Consider the following 13,273-nt stretch of genomic DNA (forward strand, 5'->3'; position numbering starts at 1 on the left):
AAATAATTTGTTTCTATTGAAAAACACCATTAAAATAACGTTTATTATATTTTATTTCATTCAAGTCATGATGAAGGAATGAGTTGAATGATGCTGCTTAATGCTGTGCCTGTGGCCCCGATGGTATATGGTCTTTGCTCTTAGCATTTTATTGAAGAAGACTTGAATCGGGTGTGATACAGCATATGAAAGCAAACTTCCCAAGGATTATGGAGATGTTTTTGAAGTGCCATGTTTTTATTTTCTAGATAGTGAGTCTGCCATATCCAGATTAATTTTAATGACACCACATTAAAATAAAAAAACATATTTTGATTGTCCACAAATATAAAGTCCTTATTTTTAAATATGTTCTTGCACATTGTTATAATGATCATTATATATATCCCCCTGCAGTCAGAGTTCATAGTTTTAATGAATGAATGTGATGCATTGTGAGCTGGTATAGATCTGCTATTTTCAAAAGTAATCTTGGAAAATTTTAATTAAATTTTTGGATTAGCCGTCCTTAGTTGGGCAAATGCATTCATCTGGGGATCCTTGACATGGGAATGTGCTGTGTGAGGATCACTGGTTTAAACAACATTAGGAGAAAAGCCCAAATAACCACTTTAGAAACAAGAAAAGCAACAACAAAATAGTACAACTACCAATATTTACAAGCAACTTTACAGAAAAAGAAGCCGCTTATAATAAACAGACATGGCAACACTCTAGCAGCCTCCCAGAGCTGCTCAAGTGTAAAATCAAACAGTGCTTGTTGCGTTTATGAGGTGGTCAGACCCACGTCTAATCGTTATGCGCTGAGTGTCTTTAGGTCAAGGGGCTTAATAGCAAATTGCGCAAAGCGAAAATAATAACATATGGACACTCCCACAATGCTAAAATATTCAGGAACGCCGTATGCCATATGTGTGTGCGTTCAACACGGGCCGAGTGCGTTCAACACGGGCCGATATGCCTTTCATAATACCATTGTGCGCAGAGCGAGGGCAATTTCTGTATTACCCCATTGTAAAACGGATCTTCAAAATGGCACCCTTGGTGTAGAGGTTAACAAGCAAGGGGAAAGTATGGACACCTGGGGAAACCAGGACGTATTGGGCTTAAGTGGTTGAACCGAGGATGTTATGGGTCTGTGCCTAAGCCTGTGTGGGATGCACACTCTCCAGTTTAGCCACCATGGACCATGTCAGTAACCTGAGATTGTTGCTGACAGAGACTGGAGGAAACTAAAGGTTTATTGTGAATGCTGAATAAACATGCAGCTCATGCATGTTTTGAGAGTGCTTATATAGTTGGGAAAGTGGGATTCAGAACCAGGTTCAGGGGGATAGATTTACATCTATGTTTTAAGCATTTTTCTGATGTTCTTATCCAAAGCAACCACCATGGAGTGGGCTGGCTGGAACTTTGTTTTGATGAGTGATATAGCTGTGTGGGGTTTACGTCTACCCTGTGCCCAACACCACAAACGCCCTGTGTGGTGGTTCCCCCACGGGAGACAGACTTTACATACCGGTATACATTTATATCTAAGGCTTTGTTCAGCTCTCATCCAGAACTGCGTATGTTCAGAGTGTTACAGTCAGAGCAAGAGTAAGCTGAAAGCTGTATAGTCCTATATTCGTAGGTTGGAAGACCAACATTCACGCATTCGGTACGTCACTCATACAGGTACATCGAAATGTTGGGAGGGACAAGTTCCGCAAAGTCTGGGCACATATTTCACATAGGAGAGTGATAAGGACCTGAAAAGGTAGAGGCAAACGCAAAACCTGGATGGGAGCGGAACCCAGTTGGATCCAATACTGTAGGTATTGTTGACTGGCAGACAGAACGGTGGATGGGTCAAAGCAAAGGAATTTCATGATTTGGCAAAGCTATAGATTATTCAGCTACTAGACAACTGTTATTGCTTGAATCACAATGTAAGCCAAGCTATGAAAACAGTGAGGATAATAAAAACACTAACAACATCAACAAACGAGCAGAGCAAAACAGTCAGCCAAAGACTTAAACTGAGGTGAATATTGCATCATTCTTTTTTTCTTTTTTTTTTCACTGAAAGATATCCCAGGATCAGGTAGACACAGTAATAGTCATGATCACAGATCATATTCCTTGGGTAATGACAGATTTAAAGTAAGTAAAACATAAGATCTGAGTTATTTTGTTTGCATGTAATAGGTACAGAGATAAATAATAAAGTGACAATGCTACTGAACACCCCGAGACCCTCCCAAAAAGTAAAATAAATATATATTTTCTCCCCTTCATACCCAATTTGATATTATGCCAATTCCCATTTCCCCTGCTTAATGGTCCATCCCTGCAAGTCCCCACAGAAGGTCATTGGGAGGATGAAGATAGTCACGGGTCTCCTCCGATACCCAAGCCTCAAGCCACCAGCTTATTTTCACCCGACAGTTAAGAGCCTCTGTAGGGGGGTGTAAGTCATGTGGAGCTCCCCAGTTCTTCTCCCCCTGAACAGGCACCCTGACCATCTGTACGGATCATCAATGCAATATTGCATCATTCTTATCAGGAGAGTAAAGAGACATGAAGAGCAGAGAGAGGAGATACATGATGCAAGACAAGACAGCAATCATATTCGAACCCACTCACAAGGAACAAATTGTCGCTGTCAGGCAGAAACCTTGGGCTGTATTTTGCGTGGCTTAAGTACCAGGTCTTATTACCTAACTTGAGTAAACTAAAGACCTGGAGGCGTGGTCAATGCTCTTTGGCCACTCAGAATAGCCAAATGGCATTGATCACGCCTCCAGGTCTTTAGTTTACTCAAGTTAGGGAATAAGACCTGGTACTTAAGACATGCAAAATACAGCCCAAGTGTTTTTGACTAAAAGTAGCGTAAGTAGCTAATCCCAATGTGTTGTACATCATAGGTTTCTATTAATATGCAACCAATTGCAACACAGATTTTTTTTTTTTACATTTCCTAAAAAGTTGCGATTGTGGACATACAGTATATAAAGTTCCTGCCACGTCAGTGACAAAATGGGTCTGTGCACTAACTGGATAAGCAAACCAGGCACTCCTCTCAGCAGCGCATAACATTGACAAGCACTCCAGCTTCCCAAGCAGCGTGCACACCACCATCCTCTTCTTCCAATAACACATCAAGTGTGGAAGACCTGTGCAGCAGTAAATTGTATTTGAACTGACCTCAAATCCTGCTGTGCAAACCCAGGCTACTAGACTGGCCTGGATTCTATCTCTTTAGAGAGGAAAGAGATAGAGTGATACAGAACAAACGAGAGAGAGAGAGAGAGAGAGAGAGAGAGAGAGAGAGACAGTGGAGAATGAGGTGGAGAATAAAGATGTTATGCAGGCCTGGGGTTGAGTCAGTCTCGGTGCGGACCAGAGAGCACTTTAAACACTTTTGTTGAACACACATGGGTAAAGTCTCCACAGTATGACGACAGCTTAGGAAGAGAAGGAGGAATTGCTGTATTCCACCACTCCTTTCATCCCAAAGCCAGTGCACACTTTCAGCCGCAGTGTAAGTGAAACAAGTATATAATCACCTTCTCATGGATGGAGAAAATGCCAACTACAATTTTCCTATCACCGCTAAATCCTTACGTAGTCCATTTTATAATGCTCTCTCTGGGTACAACAATCATCCATCCACATAACTCCAGACCTGATTGGCTATATCATGGGAGTAGAGCCATGTACTGCACCAACTACAATGCAATATCATTGCAATACATGATTTTCATCTTGACCAGAGTCTGAATGTGTGTGTGCGTGTGTGTGTGTGTGCGTGTGTGTGTGTGTGTGTGTGTGTGTGTGTGTGTGTGTGTGTGTGTGTGTGTGTGTGTGTGTGTGTCCGTGCATGCATGCATGGTGCAGTGTGAGTATTATTACAAATTTTCCTGGTTCTCACAAAATAAATGGTTGTTTTTATAGTAAATCACACTTGTGTGAAGATATTTATTATGGCCCACATGAAGTCACACAAAGACGTCACGTGACGTCATTTGCCATAGACTTGGCCTGAAAGTTCTCACGTAAAACTAAATTTGTCATAAGTCTATAGACTTGGCCACACACATGATCTCACGGCGGGACACACAAAGCTAGACGTTGAGGGATCTTTGGATTTAGGCTTACAATTAGATTCAGGTTGGAGTTATACGGTTAGGATTATGTATTTAGAGGATCGTTTCAGTGGTTGGGGTTAGAGGTATGGCTGGTATTTATACTTAGTTGTTGATTTGTGTAGCATGTATGGGTGGGTGTAGTTTGTGCTTCCATTCGCACATGCAGAGTTCAGGCCAGGCCAGGCCAAATCAGGCAAGAGCCCAATACCCCCCCCCCCACACACACACACACACACACAAAGTTTTTGGAAGGCAGCTACGATAAATAGTCAAAATCTAAAAGTCTTTGGGGGCGCCAGCATAGTGATGGTATCGCTGACCCCAGCAGAGAGAAAGTTCAGAGATGTCTGAGTCAAGACAAGCACAGTGCCTTGACTCAGCCCACAGAGATTCCTGTTGGCTACATTGAGAAACACTGCCGGTAAAATCCCCTCACAGACACAGGCTCACATACAACCTGGCTTGTACCAACGACTGCAGTATTTGGGGGAATGTGTATACGCTTGTGCAGGCTACTTGTGTTACTATTATTACAATGGAATTTCCCTGGTTCTCACAAAATAAATGGTTGTTTTTATAGTAAAATAAAGTGATTTAGGCTTTACAATTAGGAGAAGATTCAGGTTGGAGTTACGGTTTTAGGATTACGTATTTAGAGCTTAGTTTTAGTGGTGAATTAAGCGTACTGATGTTTCCAGAAGTTTGTATTTATCCTCAGCCTTATAACTTGTTTGAACATAAAGTTGTTTTCCTTTCCTTCAGTTGTGTTAAACACCCTTTTGCTAGACAGACACCATAAGAACAGATACAAGTGATACAAAACATGAGCATTTAAAACACACCAACATATGCCTCAGTTAGCCTATCTACCATACATGTGAATTAATCAAAATGTTTACAGACATAGCCTTTGACATCCCAATATGAAACCCAGAAATCCATCATTACCATCACATTGCAGCCATTCATTCAAATATTACTGCAAACCCATTCTATTGCTGTTTACATGACAGCAATAGATTGAAACACCTTCTCTCTATATCAGGGGTTTTCAACTGATTATGAACCAGGGACCACCACCCTGACTGAGAATCAACTTGGGGACCACTGTTGTGTTGGGAGGGGGGATATGGGCGTTGTGTGGTGGGGAAATTAACCTTCCATATTAAAATCATGTTGCTATTGTAACTTACTGTATGTATGAGCGAGCAGACACATGCAATTCATTATGGGCACATTTCCTTATAATGATGACTGAACCAGTCGATCAGTTTCCCTTGAGATTCTACCTCCCTTTTCTGTGGAAGTTCTTGACGTCCGACTTCCCAGTAACTGACAACATCGACGCGGCATCATAATATGATGCTGCGTCGATGTTGTCAGTTAGTTGAGAAACAATGCAGTAAATGACGTGGTGACATATGTCACCACGTCATTTATTGCATTGTTTCTCAACTTGTGGTCAATACAATAAATTAAAATACAAATCTTCACTTTCCTACATTACTAAATGCATGGTCAGGGACCACATGCAATACCTTCACGGACCACCAGTGGTCCACGGACCACCTGTTGAAAACCCATGCTCTATTAGCCTGGTTAATAAACCAGACCGAATCAGCCGTTGGCAAAAAAAAATTGCCTGCCGGCGGATTACGGTCTGGAGAGGCTCAATTGTACGCCCATTTCCTACACCAGAGAAATGGGGCGGCCAATCGGGACACGGTATGCAATATGGGCGGGCTTTGGTACAGTGACTTTCAATGCTTGAGACCTTTGACTGACAGTAGCTCTGACCAATTGCGTCAAAGAGAAAATGTTTCAACCCGCCGCCCTGGAAATGAAATCCAAGCTGAGCCTCCCCAGACTAATATCCCGCAGTCCGTGCGATATTAGTCTGGTTTATTAACCAGGCTAATGCTCTATATGGTTGGAGTTAAGGTTTGGGGGGTCCTTTACAGTGGTTGGGGCATGTGTGCGTGCGTGTGTACAGTAGGGGGAGAAGAAAGAAAGAAAGAAAGAAAGAAAGAAAGAAAGAAAGAAAGAAAGAAAGAAAGAAAGAATAATAATAATTTATATATCGCTTTTCGAAGTACCCAAAGCTTTACATAAAAACACTAGGAAAAAATACTTTATTCAATAAAATAAAAAAAAGAAGTAAGTATCATTGCAATGTTAAAAAGATAAAAGGATAAACAAGGGAAGGGGGGCATCTTAACCAGACCTCAGCTAGTGAACGCTATCTTGAAGAGGTGGGTTTTGAAGGAGAGGGGGGGGGGGCAACTCTGAGATGTTTGATGGGGAGCCAGTGTAGGTCATGGAGGACAGGTGTAATGTGGTCTTTGGAACGTGTACTGGTGAGCAGACGGGCAGCCGAGTTTTGCATGTGTTGGAGTTTGTTGAGGACTTTGGAGGTGGTGCCCGTTAAGGATACTGTTGCAGTAGTCAATCCGGGATGTAATGAATGCGTGGATGAGGGTTTCGGCAGCTGGGAAAGTCAGAGAGGGCCGGAGGCGGGCGATATACCTGAGGTGAAAGAAGGCGGTTTTGGTGATCATGGTTTATGTGGGGGAGAAATGAGAGGGTGGAATCAAATGTGACATCAAGTTTACGGATGTGGGGGGAGGTTGTTACAGTGAAGCCGTCAATGTTAAGGGTGAAGTTCTGGGTGGAGCTGGAGTTAAGGCCGATGAGAAGGATTTCTGATGTGTTGCAGTTGAGTTTTAAGAAGTTCTTTTGCATCCATATTTTAAGTGAGGTAGGTGGTATGTGGTGAGGGTGGAGGCGGTGAATGGTGAAGAAAGAAAGAAAGAAAGAAAGAAAGAAAGAAAGAAAGAAAGAAAGAAAGACAGACAGACAGAAGAGTTGTGTGTTGAGTCTCTTGTTCTTATCTGTAGATAGCAGCCTGGCCAGTGAACACAGCAGTGAAGTGAAACCAGACTCAGAGACCAAGGCTGAGCGTCAACCTCTTCTTCTAGTCCACACAGTATCTGTGCAGCATCTCTCCATACACTCAGCCACAGCACTCTCCTTTTTTTCCTACATCTGTTTTGTTGATGTACCATAGTACCGTATGTATATGGTTTATACGGCCGCTGGCTATTCTAGTGAAACCTCCGCTCACAAACACCACGTAACCGTGATACTTTGAATGAACACTCGTATCCAGTCCAACAGCTGCAAAAGATCAGTGGCAGTATTTCAATTACACGTTTTCACCAAGGGGCTCAACTGCCCAATATCAAACATGCGCACAAAACATAACCAAGGACAAGGACATATTTACGACAACTGCCTGTTGGATTGTATCAGATAAAGTCTATTTGCCACAGGAGGCTGGTACACAAACAGTGCATACACTAGATGCTCACTACTGTACATGCTAAGGGCCCAGGGGCACTTGAGAAGTATTGCGCTCTGTTCTGGGATTTCAGCCAGCCACCTTTCAGCTATGGGGCAACCCCCCAAACAAACCTGATGAATTCTTGATGGATTAATTTTCATGATTCTCAAAGACAACTCACAACTCACTTTTCTGATCACGGTCAGATCTAGTCACAAAGGCTGGACAAAGTCCAGCCTCGGTGACTCTCGCTGTGCTTTCACATTTTGGCTGAGCACCACAAACGACGCTCTTACTCCAGAGCGATTTTCATGATTAATATTAATTCTTCATATTTATTACAGTATTTCTACATTTCTATGAAAGAGACAAGAAGGACATGCAACTCAGGTTCCAGGATGGATTTCAATAAAGGATTTAGTGTTTATGAGGATGTACGTGCATCAACTGGTCTACAGTATAGTCTATACTCTACTCAGGATCACATTGAAACTTATTTCTCTAAAGTTACAAACAAAAACTTCAAACGTATATGACATATTGCCATTAAATGGCAATCATTTAATCATGTTTCCAGAACATTTCTCATCTGTCACCACTTTATTTCATTTACAGAGCAGGTTGAGTGCCGTGCTCAAGCTTCAAATACCGTGGTGCACTGTTTATGTTTGCCCTCCGCCTGCATGGCAATGAGCCATGTGGTGTATTTAACCCATTCTGACCTGAGATCAGATTCATACCGAGGTTTCCGCCGGACACACACTGGTCTGATGAACCCATTCTGACCTGAGATCAGATTCTAAAAATGTCAGTCGTTCTTCGATTTTTCAAAAAATAGCAGACCTACAAGCTCGTATCGCGCCACTCGGTGGCGCGATATGAGCTTGTAGATCTGCTATTTTTCAATAGCTAAAGCATAACATGATGCTGACACCAAAATGGGTGCCCGGTCAGAATGGGTTAAACCAGAAAAATATGCTAATGTAGATTGAAGGCATTTATTGGCGTATCGAGCTCATCAGGTCCAGATGATAGTTATTAACAAGGTAGAGTTTGTAGGAGGGAGGCAAAAGATCCTTCATCATCACCACAAACCTGCAGTCTCTGCCAGCAAAGACAAGCCTGGTCAAATCTAAGATAGACATTCATTTTATGATCTGTATACAGACACACATAAACACACACATGCACACACATTGCTCTTACCTTATCACCTGTACTTCTTTTGGGTTTTTTGTGTTTTCACTTGTTAATAGTTATGATTATCATCTTTCCAGCTGTGACTGTTAATGAACCTTGTAAACCGCTCTATTAAAGTGTCTATTATTATATTGTTACTCAGAATCAGGCATGCATGTGTAAACACACATGCACGCACACACACATGCACTGTACACACCACACATCAGTTAGAATCTGGGTAAAACGTGTATGTTTGCCTTGGCATCGATCAAACATGACCTCCGGCGAAGACACAGAAAGAGAGAGTTAGACACAGATTGAGAGAGAGAGAGAGAGAGAGAGAGAGAGAGAGAGAGAGAGAGATTTGTGAACAATAGAAATTGGTCTGATTCAACCTCAGTGTCGTCCAAACCACCACAGGCACAGAGTAGGGAGAAGGCGTACGGCTGGCTGGGGTTTTGTTTTTATGTAGAGAGCTGTGGGGGTTTATTTATGCCCAACACCACAAAACCCTGCAAAGGTTTTTACATTTGAAGCTTTATTCGGCTGACACTGCTATCCAGGGCAGTTTATCATGTACTGTATGCAACAATGGCTGATTGGCTACAGACAGAGCCTTAGCAATGTGATGTACGTAATCGATAATCAATAAAACATCTTGCCTGAAACATTGTTCTATCAAATTTTGTTAATTAGAAGTTTCTCAGGGGAACTGTGGTTTGTGAAAAGCTAATTTGCTGACGGGCTGTTAAGGGTTTCCAATGAGCTAACATGTTGGATTGAGGTAAACCAGTTTAGCGTACCGGTGGTACTGTTTTGGGGGTTTTATAGTTTTGGACTGCATTTTTCCAAAGGAACCAAATATTTTTCTGTTATTATGTAAACTGTGTCAATACTGTAGCAGTATTGTCACTTGTAGAAATAAAGTATATCTTGTTATAGAATAGCCATATCTCACTCTGGAGTGTTTGTGTGCAACAGAGATGTTTTGGGTAATAAAAAATAAATGAGAGCGAGGAAAGATGGGACCGTTACACAGCCTGCTGCTGCTCTGCAGAGCTGGGTGTCAACCAACAGTTAAGACCAAACATCCAAGCCAAGTCATTCTCATGCACAGACTTCTCTATGACTTTTTTTTAAACAACTGAAAGCATTTTCAGTAGCCTGAGGCATTCTGTACACCGAACCAGATTTGGGTGGTTGGGTGGAAACAATTCTTAGCATTTGTTTTAACCTGTTCAGATTACCAGATGGGTGATTATTTTTCTTTCTTTCTTTCTTTTTTTCTTTCTTTCTAACCGTTTCTATCAGTAGAATTGCAGGCATCAGGTACAGTGCATTGATGTACGGTACGTGTACCACAATGTGTTTAAATTACTCCCTGGTTATTCTACTGGCTTTCAACTGGTTTCACACTGAACATTGCATTCAACCAGGACGCTTTATATTAAAACCACAATATGTCTATACTAAAGTAGCTTGGGAACCCCCGGATGTCTTGCCATCCTCTTTTGGGTCCCAGCCCTCTGGCTGAAAAACACTGGCCTGAATTCACAGTGCATTGTCTTGTGTGCCAAACCACAGCCATCTGACAAACCATAAAAAGCATTTGCAAATATTATGTGAATCTTTGACACACAAAAAAGTTTTTGCTGAACTAGAAACAGGGAAAACACACTTGAACCCTCACAGCACCCCCCCCCCCCCCCCCCCACCAAACCCCAACCCACCACCACCCCATACTACTCCAACTCCATACATCTAGAGCCAGGAATCACACGAGCCATAAAGCATAGTTCTGCAGTAACTTTGAGAGTTAACAGAGCAGACTCTCTGGCCTCCAACCAGACCCCCATTTATAAAAGGTTCTTACACACAGATTTTGTGCCAAAAGTTGTGATTCATAAAACCGTCCCGGATGTCAAATCATCGGGTTTACATGCATTTTTTATCTTCCTCGGTTGTCTGTGATATACTGTATCAAACATTATGAACAAATATCAAGATAAATGTGTATCATTATTATAGGTTGATGACTACTGCAACTACAGTACATACATATTCCTTATCACATCTTTAGTCACGCTTGTGTGATGGAATGTTAGATAAAGTCAAAGAGAGTGGCTACAAATTAGCCACAAAACATTGCGTGCACTGCTGAGGTCATGTGCACACACAGAAGAACGAGAAGCCAAATGTTTAGTCCAGAAATGGGACCCAAGTGTTTAAGAAGTGGTTAAGGATTTTTGCTACAGTGCTTATACCCAGAGCTTCAATAATTCAGTGCCTTGCTCAAGGGCACTCTACCAAGACTTGTTCTCACCCTTTGCTCAAGCAGCAGGACACATTGGCTTCACTCACAACTTCACTCTCAACTTGTCAAGCAAATGTATTGCATGTTTAATCATCTTGTTTTCCAATGAGCACCTGCTTATGGCATTAGCAAAATGTACAGTGTTGCTGTTGTACCCTAGTGGCTCACCTGCCAGTGAAAGGCCCCCACCGCGAGAGGACATAGTGCCTCTGTCCTACAGTACTTGTCCCATCCAACACCCCCCACTGATAGCCATAGAAATAAGTAGGAGCAGGGGCGGAGCTACCGGGGGGGGGGGGGTGGTTTCCCCCCCGGCCCGTGAATCCAGGGGGCCCGGGGCTCGGGGATGATCGATCGACGAACACACAGCGTTACACAGACACTCGACAGATACCCAGTCAAAGCATTATCTCTTAGGGCGCTAGAAAAATATCTACACATCCTGTAAGTTCACTTAAGAAATAAAACTAGTGTTGACTAATCATTACAAGTATAGCTCTTATTTTGAAGAGGAAGAGGAAGTCTGTTTAGGTTGTAGCCTACTTCCATGACAGACAGACAGACAGTTGATTTTCCTCCCGGGAGGGCAGACTGGCTAAAAGCACCACCACCATCACTTCAATGTTTACTGTGAAGTTGAATGTAAGAATGTTTACTGTACTGTGGTGCTTTTAGCCAAAGTTTATATTACCATATGAAAGCCACGATGCTGCGCATCTTTGACTTAAACAATGTGTACACTGCTTTGGGAGACAGGTTCGGCGAGGCCCGGTTGTGCGGTCACACCCCCCGGCCCGACCGGGTTGTTCCGCCCGTGTGTAGGAGTATGCGCAGCAACAAATATCAGTGGCTGACCAACGTTGAAGCCGTTCCACTCTACTGGCTAAAGCTGGAACTGCAGGCGGGCGTTTTTTGCCTGTGCTTGTAGCACGAGTAAACCCCATGCAGCTGGGGTTTAACACGGAGCGCTCGTTAGAACTTCCACATTTGGACACCAAATGTTGGTGTCCAAATCAAGGAAGCTCTTAGAAGGAAGTGAAGTGGTCACGTGACTGGGCTGCGCCATGACACTTTCATGGACACTTTCATGGGAGCCAAACTCACACCGGTAGTACAATGAATACATGGCAGTGAATGGAGCCGGCTGGACCAGCTCATAACAAACATTATACATGAACGATTGCGAGCTTTGTCATATAATTGGTTCAGGAATATGAAAGAAGTGATATCACACGTTTTTTCCGAGTGGTTGTTTTTCGACTTAATAACTATTTATTTTTATTGAGGTATTTATAGAAGAGCACATAGTAAGTTTTCTGCCTGGGCTGCTCTCTGCTCTTTGAAAAAATAAATCACATTAAGTAGTATGCACATCAAAAAATAAGACAGCCTAAAATAACGTGTTATATATATTATTTTATTTTCCAGAAGCGATCACTTTACAAAAGGTCTCAGTCATTCATAAATAATGTTTGTTCATGAGCTGGTCACTGAGCTCTCATTGGCTCCAGTGCATTCTGCCGAACTTCCGGGTGTAGTTTGGCTCCCGTGAAAGTGTCCATGAAAGTGTCATGGCGCAGCCCAATCACGTGACCACTTCACTTCCTTCTAAGAGCTTCCTTGGTCCAAATGCGGAAGTGCATCGAGAAAATGTGGAAGTAGAGCGTTCTTCCGGTCCGGGTCCTTCAAACGCCACTGAGTAACTTCCATTGAAATGAATAGTGGGGGCGGGGCCGTCCGCCCTTTAAATAATTTATATATCTCTATATACTACTATACTCTATAGTCGGCAGACTCTGCACCTGTCAGTAAGGAGTGTTGGGTGGGAGGAGTAGGCCGTGTGTTATACGTCCTCCCAATGGGGGGTCCTCACTGGCAGGTGATAGGATACAACTGCAGTGACAACAAAGAAATGTGTGTGGGGAGGAATCAATTGGCTTAACAACTAAATTGGGGAGAAAAGGGGTGGATTTGACCCCTAGACTCCACGGTAGTGGACAGCCTATACAGGTACTTTACACCGGCACCACCCAAGTGCCCTGTGGAGCACAGGTTGTTGTACTACTGTTTGTGAGTGATGGAAGTGTCTTCTTACCTCAAACAGGTGCTGTTCTTCCCTCCTGCTCTGAGGCATGGATACTCCAAGGTCAGAATCTTATTCTCTGGACACTCCTTCCTGTACGACCAAAGACAGGAGGTATCACATACAGGGAGATTTGTTCAGTGTATATCTCTCTTTATGTCTCTCATAATTTGCCTACAGTATAGGAAAGTTGAATATAGAGCATTCCACTTTTGTTT

The 13,273-nt window shown here is 42.7% G+C and overlaps 1 protein-coding gene across 1 annotated transcript in view; it reads right to left on the reverse strand.

The window, feature by feature from the left end:
• LOC310878565 (collagen and calcium-binding EGF domain-containing protein 1-like) overlaps positions 1–13,273 on the reverse strand; it is a 46,715-nt gene that overhangs the window by 29,557 nt on the left and 3,885 nt on the right. Inside the window, exon 2 of the mRNA XM_083792906.1 lies at positions 13,068–13,148. Within this exon, the coding sequence (XP_083649032.1) occupies positions 13,068–13,148 (81 nt within the window). The remainder of the gene's footprint in view (positions 1–13,067; positions 13,149–13,273) is intronic.

Source organism: Protomyctophum parallelum (assembly GCF_964188405.1).
Source record: "Protomyctophum parallelum genome assembly, chromosome: 2".
Classification (NCBI taxonomy): domain Eukaryota; kingdom Metazoa; phylum Chordata; class Actinopteri; order Myctophiformes; family Myctophidae; genus Protomyctophum; species Protomyctophum parallelum.